The sequence below is a fragment of the Lissotriton vulgaris genome, chromosome 7 (assembly GCF_964263255.1).
Source record: "Lissotriton vulgaris chromosome 7, aLisVul1.2, whole genome shotgun sequence".
Lineage (NCBI taxonomy): Eukaryota > Metazoa > Chordata > Amphibia > Caudata > Salamandridae > Lissotriton > Lissotriton vulgaris.
The window spans coordinates 861143625-861163933 of record NC_141695.1 but is presented as its reverse complement, the minus strand read 5'-3'; the positions used below and the strand labels follow the sequence as shown (position 1 = coordinate 861163933).

The following is a 20309-nucleotide window of genomic DNA, read 5'->3' as shown; positions in this document are numbered from 1 at the left end:
TCCTCCAGGACTTTCTGGTGTGAGCTTAGTTCGCAGACCCACCACCAGAGAAGGTATTGCTGGGGTATCTATTCTAATGTAAGGAATCTACAACTGTCTCCTTCAAATGAAGTTACTGAACCTTCAGTAACTATGCATCTGTAAGAGTCATAGGTTAGTTGTAGATTACTTCCCGCCCCACCCATCCTCCCTGCTCTGTGAACTGACTTCTAGAGATAGGGACTCACTTACAGGACCCTAGTTGTGGCACACCAGTGGTCAGTGTCTTTCATGGCTCTGCGCTTCCTGCGTGGAAAGTCGTGTCAGAACTGATGTCCGTGCGCAGTGGTGGTGTTTAACCCCTTCCACACTCATGACGAGCTGGGCTCGTCATGGTGTAGCCTCCTCATACACTGATGACGAGCCCAGCTCGTCATAAAACAATGTAAAATAGCAATTCCCAGCACAGGAGGGAAATTGCCTTAGCAGCCATGGAGTTAAGTAGGCACCGTGACGTCATACCGGCGACCACAACACAGACGACTGACGCGTATTAAACCGACGTGCAGGGGTACTTTTAAGAAAAATTCTCTGGATCCAGTCTGACGCCTGAAGATAATCTACAACGAACCCATGTGTCCAAAAGGTAAGTAACTTGATTTTCAAGGGTGGTTTGGTGAACGATGGAACATTTTTGGGCTGTGTGCACATGTGCAGCCATTGGTATCCCTCATCCTCCCACCTTGTCCCTGAAAATCTCAACACCAGTGTGGGTGGGCGGTATTCTTCCTATTCCCTAGTCCCAGTGTAGGTTCCCCTGCCTGGGTGAAACTCTTGCACCCTGTGTTGTGTCCATTCCCCTTGCTAACAAAAGCAGATGTGGGCCTCCGGTCTGTGTGTAATGCTTATCACAGGTAAGCAGTCCAAACTGGCATGACTGTGAACTTCTAGGCTTAGAAGCCTGCAGAAGCTGGTCAGCAGCTAGGACTGTTTTTAGCCCACCCCTTCATTGACCTTAACTGCATATGAATAAATACTTGGTTTGTCATCTGATCGCCAAGCTGTCCTACATGTGCAGCAAGAGAGGACCACTGAAACATGAGCAGAACCTTTGCTTGATTACCATTTTTCTCTAGTCTGCTGAAGTCTGCAGTCTCCTTGCCGCTGTTGCCTTGCTGGACTGCACCTTACAGAGGAGTAAGCTGGTCATAGGAAGAAATGTAAGAAGCCTAGCTCTTTTAGAAAAACCTACGTGTGATAAGTTTGATCAACTTAAGCCTGTGATGTAAACTGAAATGTTCTTAGCCTAGCTGCCAAATAAGACAGGAGATCACCACCTTGCTCAGTGAGCTGCTGTTTTGCCTTTACACATCTAGAATGGTGAGCCTGCATCTTCTGTGATCCATTATGTGCTTAAATGGTTACTAGTTCACCCTTTCCTTAACATTGGAGTCAGTCCCCGGGAAAATGGTACCCCAGGTACCCTGGGCACTGTGACCAGGGAACGCCTCTAAGGGATGCAGCACTTATTTTACCACCCTTAGAGGCCCTGTACCATTACTGTCACACACTGCCTATGCAGGCTGCGGGTTTTTGGTGCAGAACAAAGTGAAGAGTCGAAATGGCACAGATCCCTGTGTGCCATGCCCACAACCTACTGCTCTGAATTACCGAACACAGAAGCAACATATGGTGCAAGTATATAAAGACCAATATGTGTGCCCACTTCTCTGAAATGAACCACACTACGAATTACCTACACTGGTCAGTTCTGGAAGCTCACCCCCAAATAAGTAAGGGAAGCCCTGTAAAGAAAAGAACAGTTTTTTGGTCTTTAGACGATCCTCAAACATTAAGGGGCTAAATAATGACATTCCCTAGGGGGATCTGAACCGCCCAGTGTTTTGTCAACATTTGTCACGTATATTAACATGGGACACATCATTGGACAAATCTCTTAATGATACATACACATGTTACATTCACGCGCACGGTATAGAGTCCAGTGTACTTTTTCCACCATCACACCGGCATTATACAACCCTGATACATACCCCGTTAACTTTCCCTTTTCACCTATGAGTAAACACACAGGTATGCGATTCTAAAATTAGTGAAATAAATCTGCCAAAGGGGGCTTTTTTGCTACACAGCAACACTTCCACCTATCCCAACTCACTATACATAGGAGGGTACCTGCCCTGATATTATTCTAATTAAAGCCCTCGGGACCCTTTACCAACAGCCGTTGCAGATTCCCCCAATTTCATAGTGGTCATTTCCTGTTGAGGAAAATCAATCCCTCCCAACTAGGTTAATCTGATTTAATAAGGGCTAATAATTGAGCACTTTCATTTGGGCAATTCCGAAAGCGCAGAGTGTCTTCATTCTTTTAATAACATCCAACATGGCCGCCTCCTCCCACACTCTAGTACCATCATGCTCTGTGCTAAATACCCCGCCCTGGAAGAAGACTTCATGGGAAGCGGAGCAGGGGTAGGACTACAGCTAGTTGCCACGCCACCACCAGTGAGTATGAACCTGATCGTATATCACCAAGAGCTCCTGGTAAGATGACTACATTGTATTGTTTCTTAAAAGATACCACCATCTGTTTTAGATCTCGAGTAACAAGGTGCTTTGACATACTACTCCCTTCATTTCTGACCTTCTTACATAGGGGTGAGTTCTCTATCTCCCTATGAAACATCGCAAGTTTACTTGCTTTTATTATTTTTTTTTTCACTTTCCCGCCCTCACCGCCACCAAATATATCATTAATGATGCCACGTCGTTATGGTGGTAATGCGATGCCTATGTTCACATCAACGTGGGGGGTCTATATATTTGTACTCTCGCACTGCAAAAAACTACATGTCAAAGGGCTACCCTGTTTTTTTGCAATGGGACAATCCCAGTACATATTTTGTATCACATTAGTTGCCTTGTCAAACTAATGTTGTCTTTTCAATTTCCCTGTGTGTAGCTTTGTTTGACTACTCCATATTTAAACGTTCGGATTCTGTGTCTGCACAACTTCCCCGGGCTCACTGCGCAACAAGTCCTCAGATGGATTAGCTCGAACACTATCAATGACCCGGTTAACAGTAATGGCTACTGCTATGAGCACCATGGATTATTCACCTACCCCAATATTTTATCATTTTATAGTTTTAAGTATCCGCGCAAAAATCAGCACAGGAATATCCGATCAATCGGAGATTGAAGAAAAGCACTACACGGGGGTAGAAATTATTGTTCTACCCCTGGGCTATAAGGATGCCACCACAGCCTGACCCACATTGGGTTCACCTTTCTGATCCAATCTAGCGCCACAGGGCTCCGCCTTATTTTAAAAAACGTTTTATTTCTCACTTTCTTTCAGGTCTCCCCACACCAGGTCAACTAGACCAGATGTCTTCTTGTCATACCGGTTACTTCTCCATTTGGTCAATACCTGAACCAGCATTGCAGTAGTGTAAGAGCTAACCGGATACTCTTCCATTTCTCGCACTCAGTCCTGATGAATTGCCACTAGACCCGTTAGGGGCTAAGGCAAGAAACATGTTGACCTTCCACATCACACATGCCCTTTAGGATCATTGCATCTAGTTAGGGCTACACACTTTAAGTTAAGTTAGCACACCAATGAAAAACAATTTAGACTACAGGACTCCTCTAAACCTATTTTAACACCACTTTGCACTACCTAGCCCACACACCCGCATGCACCAAACTGTTTATCACCAAAGCACTCTGCTAAAGAGCTCCTTCGTGGGTGCCCGTCGGGCATTGCAGCGCCAGCCTGAAGAGGAGATAGCCCAATGATGAAGCATGACATCCTTTGGGTGTGTGAGGGCACTTTATCAAAGACTTAAATATTCTCACCTACACTTAGGAACTGCACACTAATTTTCTATATCAGTTAACGCTTTGGAGTACATGTACAGGACCTGGAAAAAAATACTCCTGGTTCCACTTTTTTTGAAGAACCTTAGCTCGATCTTTTTGCTACCGGCATGAGCACCCAATGTCAGCATTTTTCCATCACTTCATATGTTCGCTATGCACTACTGTCTGGACAGCCAGGTCTGTAGAAAACAGCACTTTGTCCGTTTGGTTCTGCAGTACTTTTTAGTCCGAGCCAGTTCACAGGCCCACTGCCGCCTGGAAGTTGCTGCTTTGGCATCTGTTCAATAGATCTGTGGTTAGAAGTATCCATCAAAAGAACAAGTTACTTACGTATGGGAACGCTCTTTCTGGTTGATACTCAAACTGCAAAAGCCTCACTGATCCTCCCAGTTATGTGAACTGGACTCTTTCTCCATCTAGTAAGGTCACAAGTTTAGAGATCTGCACAGTGGTTAAAGAAGGTCTGCTGTTTGGCTCTGTATCTGAGGTTGTGTGGTGCCTAAAAAGCAACTGATGTCAGCGTGCATGAGTGAGGCTTATATGTGGTGCCCACACTTATCCTGAGAGGAAAGATGGAGCCGCACTATGCCACCTGTGGGCACTAAAGCGACTGCTGAAAAGTTAACCAAGGTAAGTAACAAGTTCTTTAGTCACTGGCCAGTATCCCTTACTTTGTTTCATAGTTGATTTGCCTCTTTGAGAGCCAAGTTAATTGCTCTGAAGTTGGAGGAATGTGGATTGTCAGTGAGTTTAGAGATGTGGAGACAGAGGGTTTGTGTGACAAAGTGTCTTTAATGTTCTCTACTCCTTATTACATTCAATAGTTCCGACTGATGCTTTGGCCAACAAACTCTTTGGGGCTCCAGAACCTTCCAGCATTGCCCGCTCTCTGCCAACAACAGTGCCAGACTCGCCAAACTATCGTAATGCACGGACTCCTCGAACGCCTCGCACACCTCGGTTGAAGGATCCCACGCTAACACCGAGGTTTTACCCTGTGGTGAAAGAAGGTCGGACTATTGACTCTAAAGTAAGAATTGCAGTCTTCCTTATCTTAGCAAATATTTATTGGTCCTTGATACCAGGGCATGTTTTTTCATTTATTTTGCCTGTGCTCCTTGGATTGCCTCTTTCTTTGTTGCACTACTGGAAAGGTATTTAGAAGTCCTTAGAATACTCTTGCTGTTTTCATTGTAATATATAATTCTCTTAAATTTCAACCATTTAGTTGCATGGAGAGGCACCAAAAGAACAGTCAAACCTTTTGAAATAAGACCAGCCACTTGTTTTTCTGTGTTTTTCAATTGAGATGACCATCCAATACCTTATTCCTCAATTATAGTTGCAGTACGAACATTGTGTGTGATTGTATATGCACATGTTGTGCATACTCCTGCCATTTAGTGTATGAACTGTCATGGGCACAGACTTAATTGTTGGGAGTAAGTAAAATCGTTTTTGTTAGTGCAATTTTAAAGAATTTCTTTAGATTTTCAAACTTCGCACTTAGAAGCATTTCATAGAAAAACAGTCAATGTTGTCCTATGGAGGAAAATAGTGTGATCGGTGGAGGTATTTGGTAGTGGGAGTTGAGGTTCTGGAGGTAGACTCTGGGACCTCCAGGGTCAAGGATGCACTCTAGTTACAACCTCAGCAGCACTAGGCCAGCCGGGTGCAGAGTGCTGAGGCCCAATGTTATCCAATAGGAGAGAGGGGGCCTCCAGTTGGTGGCTGCTGACTAGCAGGGCACTTAGTTGTGGGAGAAAAGCTCCTGGACTTTAGCTCAGGGCAAATGGGGAAACAAAGTATCACGAAAGGTGCACCCTCAGCGGCCCTAGGGCGGCCGGGTGCAGGGTGCTGTTTTGATGTCTGGTGCCCCGTTTTCCATGGGGAACCTCCTGTTTGCGAAGGCACTGCATGTTTGGGGACTAAGGTCTTATTGGTGCGAACATCACTTCGAGAGGTAAGTTGGAACGTTAGGCGTTGGTTAGGCACCATCGGTTTTGGCACACAAGGCCGTTGGGCATCAGGTGCCTTTTGGGGTGGGATCTTCTTACCAGCTCCTGGTCGCGGTTAGGGAGGTCTTCTTGATTTAGGCTGCAGGCGTCGGCTGGCCGTTTGAGGCAGGTCAGGGGTCGCGATCTCTGGTCTGGATCGCCGGTGGGACCTCCTCATGGTGTTTGCCCACTCGAGCTCTGGCGGCGAGTGCAGAGTGGTGTGGATTTGCGGTTTCTGGCCAGGGCCAGAGGTTGCAGATGAACAAATCCAGTGTTCACGGTAGACAAAGTCTTTGTGGTTGAAAGCAGCCATGTCCTCTGCGGTTTTCAAGTTTGCTGGCTGCAGGACACACCGGGATTTCGCAGGAGCAGGTTCGAGGGGGAGACAGGCTGGTAGGGCTGGGGCCACGTCATTGTCTTTCTCTTGTTAGCTGCTGCATGGCTGTTCGGTCCTTCTTGTAGTTTCTTCTTGTCTGAGGAAGCAAGGTTCAGGGGTGCCTCTAAATGCTAGATTTAGGGGCGTTACAGGTAGGTAAAAGGTAGGGACTAATGAGTCCCTTCCCTGGGGTGGGTACACCCCCCCCCTATTATGCCACCCTCCAGTGGGAGGGGGGCATGAGCCTGTCCCTGGTTGGCTTACAGATTTGTGCTTCACCTCGCCTCCCCCATCTGAGGGGTGGAGTTGGCAGAGGTGGGTGTGAGAAAGTGTCATCTTTCTTGCATTGGTATGCCCCTACTTTTTGCTGAACTGCTGATGTGCTTTGAGTGTACCCTGAGCTCCTGCCAATCAGGTGCCCAGGGCCTGTGTTCCTTCCCTAAAACTGTGTTGAAACTAAAACCCAATTGGCATCTCTGGCCACATGTCAGCACCTAGTAAATGGTACCCATGGCATAGTGACCAGAGTAGACCCCTAAGGACACCCTTCGGGGCCCTGTACCCTGGCACCCACACACTGCCTTTGCAGGCTGAGTGCCTAAGTACAGAACTGAAGACGAAATAGCACACATCCCTGAGTGCCATGCCCACAAACCCACTGCCCTGACATACATCAGTCACCCCTATAGCTGGATGCCCTTTGCCAGTGGCGTGAGCACATGTGCATGAGCCCTGTGCCCCTTACAGTACCCAGGGCCAATCCTGGGCACTAAGTGCAGTGATGCCATTTAGATTATATGGTCCTGGGAGGTCGACATTACGAACTCCACATCACCATAATGGCTACACTGAAGACTGACAAGTTTGGTATCAAACTTCTCAGCTCATTAAATCCATAATGATGCCAATGTGGGATTTAATAAAAAAATGCACCACAGAGGGCATCTTAGATATGCCCCCTGAAACCTAACCACAATCCACGTCTGGACTGAGAGGCTGCCACACAGCAGACATGTTGCTGGACCCCTGGGTGGAGAGCCCCCCCGCTCTTCTGGGCCTGCAACAATGCACATCCTGGGCGAGGTGCTAGGTCTCCTCCCCCAGGATGGGCAGGGGGAAGCTTTAAAGGCCTGCCGCCTCTGAGCTTCTCAGACCATTTTCTGTACCCAGCAACTGGCCTCCACCCGTCCTGACCCCCACTCTGGCGCGAAGACTGGTGGGAAAAACTACGTCAGGAAGAGGGGTGTGCCAGCCTGTGCCAACCCCACCCCTCAGGTGGGGGAGACTAGGTGAGGCACGACCCCGGGCTCCAGCCTTTTTGAAGATGGGGAGCCCTGCTCAATCACAGCTAGGCTCCTGTCCCCTTCCCACAGGAGAGAAGCAGGCTAGGGGATGTACCCACCCCAGGACAGGGACCTATTGGTCCCTGCCCTCGCCCTACCTGTAACACCCCTAAATTCAGTATTTATGGGCTCCCTGAACCTTCCTTCCTCAGATCCAGATACGAAAAGAAGAAAGAAGATCAAGAGAAAGAAGACCCGCCGTGCAGCTGCTAACAGGACGACCACAACTGACTTGGCCCCAGCCCTACCGGCCTGTCGATCCTGAAACCTGCTCCTGCCTAAACCCCGGCGACTCCAGGGGACAGCAACATTGGGACACCCAGAGGACCTGCCTGCCTTGACCCTCCTAAAAACTGGGACTCCCATCAGCATAGGCTCTGCTTCAACAACACCCCTGGTGCCAGCCAGGAGCTCCGGACCAGCCCACTCTGCACCCGCCGAGCCCGGCCCGTGCCCAATTGTTCCAAAACCATGAGGACGCCCCCCTCCCTCCTCCCCGGCGACTGGGACCCGAAGTTCAGTGCCCAAAGACCCTCCTTGACGAACCAGCAGACGCCTGCAGACTCAGAACCAGGGGCCCCTACAACCGCAACCAGCTGAGGGTAAGCTTTCCCGACACCTAAAGACACCCCTGCACCCGGCCCCCTACAGCCCCCTGTGCCTTCATTTGGGGTACCTACCTGTGCTCCAAGATCCCAACTAACCTCTCGAAGTGGTGATCGCCCCTGAAGAGTCTCCGTCCCTGAGCCTGCAGCCTTTGTTCGTTTGTTACCTTTCCCATTGAACATTGAGCGCCCGACTGCTCAAAAGCACCCTGCACCCAGCCGCCCGAGTGCCGCTCGCCGTGCCACCTTTGCCCTATCCTACTTCCCCATTCGCCCTTTGCAAGTGACCAGGAGCCCCGCTCCACAGCCGCGTGGCCTGCTAGCCAGAAGCCACCAACTGGAGGCCCCCTGCCCCTCATTGGATAACATTGGGTCTAACTACCTCTGCACCCGGCCGCCCCGGTGCCGCTGAGGGTGAACCAACTGTGCCTACCTGACCCTGAGGGACGCCAGAGTATGCCCAGAAACTTAACTTCACCAACCGAGTACTCACCTGGAAACCGGTAACTCACTTACCTGCCCCATTGGATGACATTGACTGGTTTGACTGGAAAAATTAAATTTTCTAAGTGCCTAATAGTACTCACCTGTGATCAGGAGAGAAGCCAATACTGTACCTTGTACAGTATTGATCCACAAAAGTAATCCGAACCGGGTTTACTTCGGGCCTGGCGCCGCAAGGTCAAGCGGCCCCGGCGCCTTCGGGCCCGGTGTCGCGGGACATCGCTGGACCTTCCTCGGGCTCTGGATCGTCACCGGTGGACCTTACGCCCCCCCTCCCAGACCGCATTCCCGTCGGCTCCGCCGGACAGGGAATCCAAGAGGTATGAGAATTATGGAAAGAAAATATTCTCCTCCCTTAGTTTGGGACTGCAATCTTCCAACACCGCATGCCTCTTGGGCCGCTACACCAACTCTCTGTGGGTGACGATGGTGGAAGTGCTGCCAGAGTGTCCGTTGGAGGTACGGGCCAAACTCGGCCAAGCCCTTGTGGAGGGCCGAGATGCAGCCAAGTATTCTATCCAGTGTGGGCTGGATACCACCGACTCGCTGGGCAGAGCAATGGCAACTAAGGTGGCGGTGAGACGCCACACCTGGCTGAGGTCCGTCAATTTTTCGGCAGATGTCCAGAACACTCTGATGGACATGCCGTTCGATGGCCGTCGCCTTTTTGGCGACAAGGCAGACCACGCGCTTGAGCGCTTTAAGGACTCCAGGGCTACGGCCAAGTCCTTGGGCCTCTCGGCCCGCGCCAGCATACGGCTGCCTTTCGCTCCTTTCGTGGCCAAGGAAGGGGCGTCCCCATACGTGCCGCCAGCCACTCGCCGCAGACTAACATCCAGCGCGGTGGCGGCCGTGGAAACCTCCTTGGAGGCGGTCGGGGACAACGGCGAGGTCAGGCCACACCTTCCCCCGCAGCATCCGCCTCTAAATGCTCCTAGTCCGTGCTTTTCGGCCCATGTGACGCCAGTGGGGGGCAGGGTTCGCCATCACCACTCTCACTGGCGCACTGTCACTTCGGACAGGTGGGTGCTGCAGATCGTCCGGAGGGGCTACTCCCTCCCCTTCGAGACGACTCCTCAATCCATGCCACCGCAACACCACCGTGTATCGGGGGATCACAGGAGGAAGTTTTGTCCCTCTTGGCCAAGGGGGCCATCGAGCGCGTTCCTGGGCCAGAAGTAGGACGTGGTTGCTACTCCCACTACTTTCTGGTACCCAAGAAGGGCAAAGGGGGCCTACGCCCTATCTTGGACCTAAGGAACGTCAACGGCTTCCTCCGGAAGGAGAAGTTCAAAATGCTGACTCTGGCTCAGGTCTTAGCTGCCCTGGACCCAGGAGACTGGATGGTAGCGTTGGACTTACACAACGCGTATTTCCACATCCCCGTCCTGCCGGCCCACCGGCGTTACCAGCGGTTCACGGTAGGCCACGAGCACTTTCAGTTTACCGTGCTCCCCTTCTGCCTTACAAGCGCCCCACGGGTGTTAACGAAGGTGATGGCGGTGGTCGCAGCTCACCTGCGCCGGTTAGGGGTCTGTCTTCCCCTACCTCGACGACTGGTTGTTGAAGGCAGGCTCGCCCCAGACAGTCGTCAACCACCTCCAGACTACGGCAGACCTCTTGCAACAGCTGGGGTTCTCCATCAATGTGCCGAAGTCACACCTGTGTCCCTCTCAGAAGCTCCTTTTCATGGGAGCGGTTCTCGACTCGGCGCAGTTTCGGGTTTACCCACTCGAAAAGCGCGTTGGGGATATACAGGCTCTGATTCCAATCTTCCAGCCTTTATCCCGAGTTTCGGTCAGGTTGACGCTGCGGCTCCTGGGGCTGATGGCTTCCTGCATCCTTCTGGTGCATCACGCCCGGTGGCGGTTGCGGGCTCTGCAGTGGGACCTGAAGTTTCAGTGGGCCCAGCATCAGGGCAACCTGTCTGACCATGTCCTGATCTCGGAGGGCACTTCGAGACAGCTGCAGTGGTGGCTCACGGACCGCGATTGGGTCAGCGGCAGATCCCTCTCCCTTCCCCAACCTGAGCACGTAGTTGTGACGGACGCATCCCTCCAGGGCTGGGGAGGCCACATAGGAGAGGCGGAGATCAGAGGCCTCTGGTCTCAGTCGGAGTCCCGGCTCCATATCAACCTTTTGGAGCTGCGGGCGATTCGTCTAGCACTAAAGGCATTCCTCCCCTCTGTCCGAGGGAGTGTAGTGCAGGTGTTCACGGACAACACCACCGCCATGTGGTACTGCAACAAACAGGGCGGGGTGGGGTCGTGGACCCTCTGCCAGGAGGCTCTGCGCCTCTGGCAATGGCTGGAACATCAGGGCGGGACTCTGGTGGTTCAACACCTGGCCGGTTCTCTGAACGCCAGGGCGGACGAACTCAGCCGCCGGTGCATGATGGATAACGAATGGAGTCTGAACTCTGACATGGCGCATGGTCTCTTTCTGCAGTGGGGAGAGCCTTGGTTAGATCTATTTGCCACCGAAGAGAAAGCGCAATATCATTAGTTCTGCGCGTTGGAATTTCCAAAGCGGCACTCGCTCTGAGACGCTTTTCGTCGCGAGTGGAGTTGCGGTCTGTTGTACGCCTTTCTGCCTATACCACTTCTGCCCAGAGTGCTGAAGATCAGGCGCGACCGGGCATAAGTCATCCTTGTGGCTCCGGACTGGGCATGAAGGTACTGGTATCCCGAGCTACTCAGTATGTCAGTCGATCCCCCGGTTCGTCTTCTTCTTCAGGAGGACCTTCTGTCGCAGCAGCAGGGGACGGTCCTCCACCCGAACCTGTCCAGTCTCCTCCTCCATGTTTGGAGATTGAGCGGCGACAGTTGAGGCCATTTGACTTGCCTCCTGAAGTTTGCAACATCATTCTGGCAGCCAGGCGTCCCTCCACAAAGTCGGTATACGCCTGCAGGTGGAACAGATTTGTGGCATGGTGCACATCAAAGGCTGTGGATCCCCTTAATGCCCCTCTTTCTGAGGTTCTCCTCTCTCTTCTTTCTCTTGCCCAGCAGGGCTCTGCTCTGGGCACTATCAAGGGCTACCTTTCTGCTCTTTCAGCCTTTCTGAGGCTGCCTGATCAACCTTCTTTGTTCAAGTGCCCTATCGTTTATTAATTCCTGAAAGGCATCACACATACGTTCCCTCCTGTTCCCTTCGTGATGCCTCAGTGGGACTTGCACCTGGTTCTTACATTTCTGATGTGCGCTCCCTTTGAGCCACTTCACAACTGCCCTCTTCGCCTTCTCGCTTTGAAGACTGCCTTCCTGGTAGCCATCACCTCTGCCAGGAGAGTGAGTGAGCTCCAGGCTCTATCCTGTAAACCTCCTTTCCTTTCAGTCCATCCGGACAAGGTTGTGTTGCGGACAAGGCCCTCCTTCTTGCCCAAGGTAGTCACGCCGTTCCACATTGGGCAATCTATCTCCTTGCCCACCTTCTTTCTGCCTCCGCATCCCCCGAGAGAGAGGAAGAGCGGCTCCACCGTCTGGACCCAAAACGTGCGCCCTCGTTCTATCTGGACCGCACACGCCAGTTCCGGGTGGATGACCAACTCTTTGTTGGTTACGTGGGCGCTAAGAAGGGGAAAGCGGTACACAAGCGGACCATCTCGCAGTGGATCATCTTGTGTATCCAGGCGTGTTACTCCTTGGCGAAGAAGGAACCCGCTGTTGGGCTGAGGGCTCATTCCACTCGAGCCACAGCGACTACGACTGCCTTGGGCCGAGGTGTGCCCTTGCAGGACATTTGCCAGGCAGCTACGTGGGCCTCGCTGCACACGTTTGCAAGACATTATTGCCTGGACAGTCAAGTCCGGAGGGATGGCTTCTTTGGCCGTTCCGTCCTCCATGACTTTCTGGTGTAGTTATTGGTTCGCAGACCCACCACCACGGGGTTGGTATTGCTGGGGTATCTATTCTAAGGTAAGGAATCTATCACTAACGTGTCTCTTTCAGATGCCCAAGTTACTACTTGTGTAACGATATATCTGTAAGAGACATTAGTTAGTGATAGATTCCTTACCGACCCACCCATCCTCCCCGTTCTGCGAAACAATATCTAGGGTTAAGGTCATCCCCTTTTAGGGCCCTAGTTTCATGGCACCAGTGTTGGTTTTTGGCATAGCTCTGCGTTTCTGGCGCGGAAAAGCTGTGTGTAAGAACTGACGTCAGCACGCTTTGGTGTGGGGATGGGCTTGCCATTCTATTCACTAGATTATGACTATACACAGAGATCCCCTACTACAGAAGGAGTAGTTTCTGTCCTGTAACTCCAGTTCTGTAGTAGGGGTATATCTGTTATAGTCATAAGCGCCCACCCTCCTCCCCGGTGGAGAATGATATTCGTGTAAGGAATGCTACAGGTCTGGCGTGTTACGCCTTCAAAAAGAACTGAAAGTAAAAGAGACCTGCTGTGCATTCTGGGATACTGAGAGCGTTCTGGAAGGTTCTCCTAAAGGCACAGTATCCTGTTCTGAGCCACATAATGGCAGCCTATGGGGCTTGTCTGTCCACTACTTTATCATTCCAGAGGCTTTTTGCTGGTAGGGGAAGGATTTTCTCTGTGGAAAACACTGGACAGGCTGTGCTGTTTGTGGGTTTTTGGTGGAATTTCTAGTTGAAGTGCTGGACAGTGTAGCCTGTGGCTGCATTATCTGTCTTTAAATTCTCTTTTGTGTCTGTGCAGGTCTGCAATTTTTGACGACTTAAGAGATTATTTTAGATTGCTCCGGGGTCCACGCACATGGGCGGGACTATTGACTAGATTATGACTATAAACAAAGATCCCCTACTACAGAACCTGGAAAGTCCATCTGCATTGGCATGGGCAGTCCCTGGTCCGTGTTCCACTTCAAAGTCCATACCCTGTAGGGAAATGGACCATCTCAATCATCTGCATTAGCCATCGGAGAGGTCTGTGATCAGTTTGAACCAGGAAGTGAGTTCCAAACAAGTAGGGCCTCAACTTCTTAAGTGACCAAACCACAGCAAAGGCCTCCCTCTCAATGGCACTCCAAAGCTGCTCTCTGGGGAGTAGCCTCTTGCTTATAAAAGCAACAGGTTGGTCTTGGCCTTCCTCATTGATCTGGTAGAGGACTGCTCCTATCTCCAGCTCTGAGGTATCAGTCTGCACTATGAACTGCTTGAAGTAGTCTGGTGCTTTTAGAATGGGTGCTTAGCACATTGCTTCTTTAAGGGTGCCAAAAACCTTTTGCTAGCTAACAGTCCGGTTTACTTTCTTGGGAATTTTATTGGATGTGAGGTCTGAGAGGAGTCACAATGGACCCATATCCCTTAAACTTCCTGTAGTATCCAGTCAAGCCCAGGAATGCCCTGACTTTAGTCTGGGTGGTTGGAGCTGCCCAGTCCATGATACTCTGGATCTTGGGCTGTAAGGGTTGGACCTGGCCTCCACCAACAAGGTTACCCAAGTACACCACAGTGCCCTGCCCTATCTGGCATTTAGATGCCTTGATAGTCAGTCCTGCAGATTGCAGGGCTTTTAGAACCTTCCCAAGGTGGATCAGGTGATCCTGCCAGGTAGAGCTAAAGACAGCAATATCAAGATAAGCTGCACTAAAGGACTCCAATCCAATCCGGACTTAATTCACCAACCTCTGGAAGGTGGCAGGGGCATTATTTAACCCAAAAGGTATTAGTGAACTGATAGTGCCCATCATGAGTGGAGAATGCTGTGTTCGAGGCATGTGGGCTGCTGAATTCATATCTGTGCATAGATCGCCACCTAGTGTTGGGTCCGGATGATTGCACATTGTTGTCCTGGAAGAGTCTTCGAAGTATCACGAGATAGGTGGCTCCTCCCCTGGACTACAGTGCGCAAGGGCATCGCCTCCATCCCCAGATTGTTTTTTTCCGCCATTGGGTTCGGATGTGTTTCGGTTCCCTCTGTCGGAACCGATAGTTGTTCAACTTCTATCGAGACCAAAAGGTCTCTAGGCTGGGCGTCGGTATAGTTGCGTGCGAGTTTCTTTTCTGACTCTCAGCTCCGATCTCTTGCTGCCCTTCCACGTGCTTTCGGCGCGGACGGGCCTACACTACACTTTTGCTATGGAGCGAACTCCGTTTAAGAAGTGCCCGGTGAGTAACTCCAAATATTCACACCTCGACGTGCACCCTGTGTGCAATACATGCTTGTCAACGGATCACCACGAAGACAGCTGCATGGCGTGTTCGAAATTCCGGTGCAAGAAGACTTTGAAGATTCGTCGGGCCCATAGGCTCCAGGCTAAGTTATCGACGGCGGCGCCCCCACCAGACGACATATTCCAGGAATCTGTCGAGGTAGAAGACGACGGGCAAGGTTCGGGCTCTAGTCCCGCGTCCGAGGGGGAGACCTACGACGCGGGTGAGGAGAACTTTGACGAAGTCACCGACGAGGTAGGGGACGACGATCAGGCTTTTGCCACTATGGGTGATAGCTCGGAGGAGGAGCATCCCCAACCAGACTCGGGGGTTATTCCCCTTCATACGGCCCAGGTCGAGGGATCGCCTTCGGGCCTTACCCAAGATCTAATTATAAGTCCTACGTCCCCGCCTCCGGGCCCGGTCACGGACATTTATGAGACGCCACTTACGTTGAAGAAAACGAAAGTGAAGGCGACTGGTCACGCACCCTCGGATGCGAAACCGAAAGTGAAAGTAGCGCTGGTGCAGAAGGTTCTGGAGGCGTCAACTTCCAAGAAAACCAAAATGGCCGACTCGAAGAGCCACGCCAAGATGGCCGACCCGAAGCCCTCAGGGTCGGTGCCGAAGACGAAATCGTCCGACGCGGCTGCGTCGGCTCCGAAAAAGGTTGTGGACCCGAAGACGGCTCCGAAGAAGCGTCAGGGCGACGACGCTCATGGACATGGGGCGTCGGCCCCAAAGAAGGTGCCTGCGGGTGATCAGGCTCTCGATGCTGAATCGCTCGAGCCGGTCAAGCCCTCTCAGGCCTTGACGAAGAAGGTGACGGAATCCCTGCAGCGGATTCGGAAGGTCAGTGTGGTTCCCGCTTCGGGCACTGTGACGCCTAAGCTCACGCCTAAGCCTGCGAAGGAGCAAACGCCTATCCGTTTCACCTTTCCTCCCAAGTCGGCACCGAAGGCCTTCGCGCCGAAACAGGGCGGACCCTCGAAGGAGGTATTGGCACCGAAAGCTGCCTTGGTGGTGTCGAAACTTCGGCTCCAACCACTTGCGGAAGAGGAACGTCGTGAGGTAATCATCGACGCCAACACCGGGAAACTGTCTCTCCTCAAGAGGAAGATCACGACGGAGCCGGCGTTGGAACATTTTAAGATCCCTCTCAAAAACAAACGGGACTCTGCGGACTCTTCGGCGATGGTGGAACCTGTGTCCCCACAAGCCCTAGGACACTCGCCAACGCATTCCGCCGCAGGCGATGCGGACGAGGAAAACGCCGAGTACAACTATCCGGCGTACTCGGATCCGGAGGAGGAGCACGAACCTTGGTCAGCCGGAGGCGACCCAGAGGACCCGCAGTCGGGCCAGGACGCGCAACTTTTTGCGGCGAAAACGTCCCCGACTGAAGACTCAGCGGCCTTTAACGCTCTGATCGAGAGAGCTGCGGCTAACCACGACGTCGAGCTGCACTCGGACCCCGTGGATGTGGACTTCCTGTTCGACACTTTCTCTGTAGCTGAAAAGTCAGTCAAGACGCTGCCGATGCTTAAAGGGGTGCTTAAACATGCAACGGAGGTCTTCAAGGAGCCCACCCGGGCGCGTGTGGTCAACCCTCGCATCGACAGGAAATATAAGGCAGCGCCCACGGATCCTACATATATCAAGGGACACTTGCCATTGGACTCCTTGGTTGTTTCCAACGCTCGGAAGAGGGCGAACTCTCAAACTACTGGTGACGCTCCTCCCCCAGACAAAGAGTCCAAGATCTTTGAGGCCTCAGGCAAACGGATTGCTGCACAGGCAGCTAATATCTGGAGAATATCTAACACACAAGCCCTACTTGCACGTTATGATAGGGCCCATTATGACACCTTAGAGGCCATACTGCAACACTTGCCTGACCAATACAAGGAGGCAGGAGAGATGCTGATTCAGGAAGGAAAACTCATTACGAATGCATCCATCAAATGTGCACTGGATGTGGCAGAAACAGCCTCCAGGGCTATCAATACCAGTGTGTTGCTTAGACGCCATGCCTGGCTTAGAATTTCAGGGTTCAAACCCGACATCCAAACTACAATTCTGAATCAAACAGTGAATCCTGACCACTTGTTTGGCCCTGAGGTGGATGCCACCCTGGAGAAAATGAAAAAAGATACGGAAACTGCCAAGTCTATCGGCGCTTTACAAAGTCAGCAGTTTCGGAGTGGTTCCTTTCGCCGCTCAAATTCCAGAGGCACCTCGAGGGGACAGGCATCCCGGTCCACACCATATTACAAGAGTAACACCCAAACCTCGTACAACAACAAGGGTAGAGGTGGTTACAGAGGCAATAACATCAAGGGCAGGGGACGTGGAAACAATAGCTCCAGGTCCACCACCACCAACAAACAGTGACGTCTTGTCACTGCCCCCCGACCATACAACACCGGTCGGGGGGAGACTCCAGCAGTTCCTGCCGGCGTGGAAGTCCATCACCACGGACAGGTGGGTGAGGTCTCTTATCCAGTACGGGTACTGTCTAGAGCTTACGTCCATTCCACCGGACATACCCCCAAGGAGCCGTCCTATGTCAGGCGAGCACTTGACCTTGTTGCAGCAAGAAGTTCTAGTCATGCTGCAAAAAGGGGCGATAGAGCTCGTTCCATTGCAAGAGCGGGGAACAGGGGTTTACTCCCTGTATTTTCTGATTCCCAAAAAGGACGGATCCCTCAGGCCAATCCTGGACCTCAGGCCCCTAAACTGGTACATCCTCTCGGAGCACTTCCATATGCTCACGTTGCAGCAGGTGCTTCCCCTGCTTCGGCAGGGGGACTTCCTGGCTACGCTGGATCTGAAAGATGCCTATTTTCATATCCCCCTGCATCCTTCCCACAGGAAGTATCTCAGATTCACGATTTTGGACCAGCATTACCAGTTCAGGGTTCTGCCGTTCGGGGTCACCACGGCACCAAGGGTATTTACAAAGTGCCTAGCGACTGTGGCGGCGCACCTCCGTCGCCAGAACGTCCACGTCTTTCCCTACCTGGACGACTGGCTCATTCAGGCAAGGACAGAACGACAGTGCGTCGACCATGTGTCGCGCACCATTCATCTCCTGCACGATCTGGGATTCTCTCTGAACTATCCAAAGTCCCATCTCCAGCCCGCCCACGTGCGACAGTATCTGGGCGCGACAATAAACACTCTGGCAGCCACTGCGCAGCCAAATTCAGTGAGAATCGCCAGTATCCAGGCGCTGATCCAGCGGTTCAGACCCCAACACTCGCTTCCAGCGAGGGTGTTCATGCAGTTGATAGGCATGATGGCCTCCTGCATCTCCATTGTCCCGCACGCGAGACTACATATGCGTCCGCTTCAGAAGTGCCTTGCACGTCAGTGGACTCAGGCTCATGGGCAACTGACAGACCTAGTGTTGGTGAGCGGTCGGGCATTCAACTCTCTGCATTGGTGGAACCCACACAACCTTTGCAAGGGCCGACCATTCCAAGAGCCTGTGCCACAGATTATCCTGACGACGGACGCCTCTCTCCAGGGTTGGGGAGCGCATGTACTCCAGTACACGGTGCAGGGACTCTGGACACTACAGCAAAGGAAGATGCACATCAATGTGTTGGAACTGATGGCGATCTTCATGGCCTTGAAGGCGTTCAAAGTACATCTGTGCAACAAGGTTGTGTTGATCCGGACGGACAACATGACAGCCATGTACTACATTCAGAAGCAGGGAGGCACACACTCTCCACAGCTGTCTCATCTGGCTCAGAGCATGTGGAAGTGGGCCATTCAGAGGAACATCTTCCTCATGGCAGAGCATCTCCCGGGCAAGGACAATCAAATGGCGGATCTGCTCAGCAGACACAGCCATCAAATGCACGAGTGGGAGATACATCCATCAGTACTCCAACCGTACTTCCAAAGGTGGGGTCATCCAGAGATAGACCTGTTCGCCACAAGGGAGAACGCAAAATGCCAAAGCTTCGCCGCCAGGTTCCCACACCCGCAATCACAGGGCAATGCGATGTGGATGAACTGGTCAGGCAGATTTGCGTACGCTTTTCCCCCAGCGCCTCTGATACCGCTGGTGGCACGCAAGCTCAGGCAGCACTCGATGACTCTCATCCTGGTTGCTCCAACGTGGGCTCGCCAACCATGGTACACCACGTTTCTAGAACTGTCCGTGGTGCCGCATCAAAGGCTTCATCTCACTCCCAGCCTTCTGACGCAGAGCCATGGCGACATTCAGCACCCAGATCCGCAACAGCTCAACCTGGCGATCTGGCTCCTGAAATCCTAGAGTTTGGCTACCTCAATCTTCCACCCGATTGCATGAACATCATTCGGGAGGCAAGGAAGCCCACTACTAGAGCTTGTTATGCGGCTAAATGGAAGAGGTTTGTCATCTACTGTGCTAACCACAATATTGACCCGCTACATGCTTCCATTCAAAACATCATTTGTTACCTTTTCCATCTGTATCAGTGCAATCTAGCGTACTCTTCCATCCGCATTCACCTGTCTGCTATGGCAGCATACCTCCAGAATAGGCAGCACCTGTCACTCTTTAAGGTCCCTGCTATCAAGGCCTTTCTGGAAGGACTCAAAAGGGTCATTCCACCAAGGACCCCACCAGCTCCAGAATGGAACCTTAATGTGGTTCTTACGAGGCTGATGGGTCCTCCCTTTGAGCCACTGCACTCTTGTGAGCTTCAGTTCCTGACTTGGAAGGTTGCGTTCTTAGTAGCAATCACATCGCTACGGAGGGTTAGCGAGCTGCAGGCGCTCACCATCCAAGAATCTTTCTTCCAGGTACATGCTAACAGGGTGGTGCTCCGCACTAACCCTAAATTCCTACCCAAAGTGGTATCACAATTCCACATAAACCAAACAATTGAATTGCCGGTGTTTTTCCAAAACCCAGAGACGCTGGCGGAGCGCATGCTCCACACCCTTGATGTTAAGAGGGCCTTGATGTACTATGTAGACAGGACAAAAGATTTCCGCAAAACCAAGCAGCTTTTTGTTGCTTTTGCCACACAACACAAGGGAAACGCTATCTCCAAAGCGGGGATCGCTAGGTGGATAGTGAAGTGCATTCAGATCTGTTACGCTAAAGCTAAGCGCACCCTCACTATCCCACCGAGGGCCCACTCCACCAGGAAGTTGGGGGCCTCTATGGCTTTCCTAGGTAACATTCCCTTAGAAGATATCTGTAGAGCAGCCACATGGTCTACCACACATACTTTCACTAAGCACTGCTGTGTAGACGTGCATTCCAAACAGCAGGCAGCTGTTGGTCAGGCTGTTCTAAAAACACTTTTTCAAACTGCTGCAGCTGGCACGGGCGGCCGCCGCTAATGGAGGGACTGCTATGTATTCTATGCACAGATATGAATTCAGCAGCCCACATGCCTCGAACTGCAAATGCTACTTACCAGTATGCATCTGTTCTTGGCATG

At 51.9% G+C, this 20309-nt stretch overlaps 1 protein-coding gene across 3 annotated transcripts in view; it reads left to right on the top strand.

Annotated features, from left to right (window-relative positions):
• Positions 1-20309, top strand: part of LARP1 (La ribonucleoprotein 1, translational regulator) — a 773488-nt gene that overhangs the window by 592451 nt on the left and 160728 nt on the right. For all 3 annotated transcript variants that reach the window (XM_086931251.1, XM_086931250.1, XM_086931252.1), the window contains exon 13: positions 4716-4921. In XM_086931251.1, coding sequence (XP_086787377.1) covers positions 4716-4921 — 206 coding nt within the window. The remainder of the gene's footprint in view (positions 1-4715; positions 4922-20309) is intronic.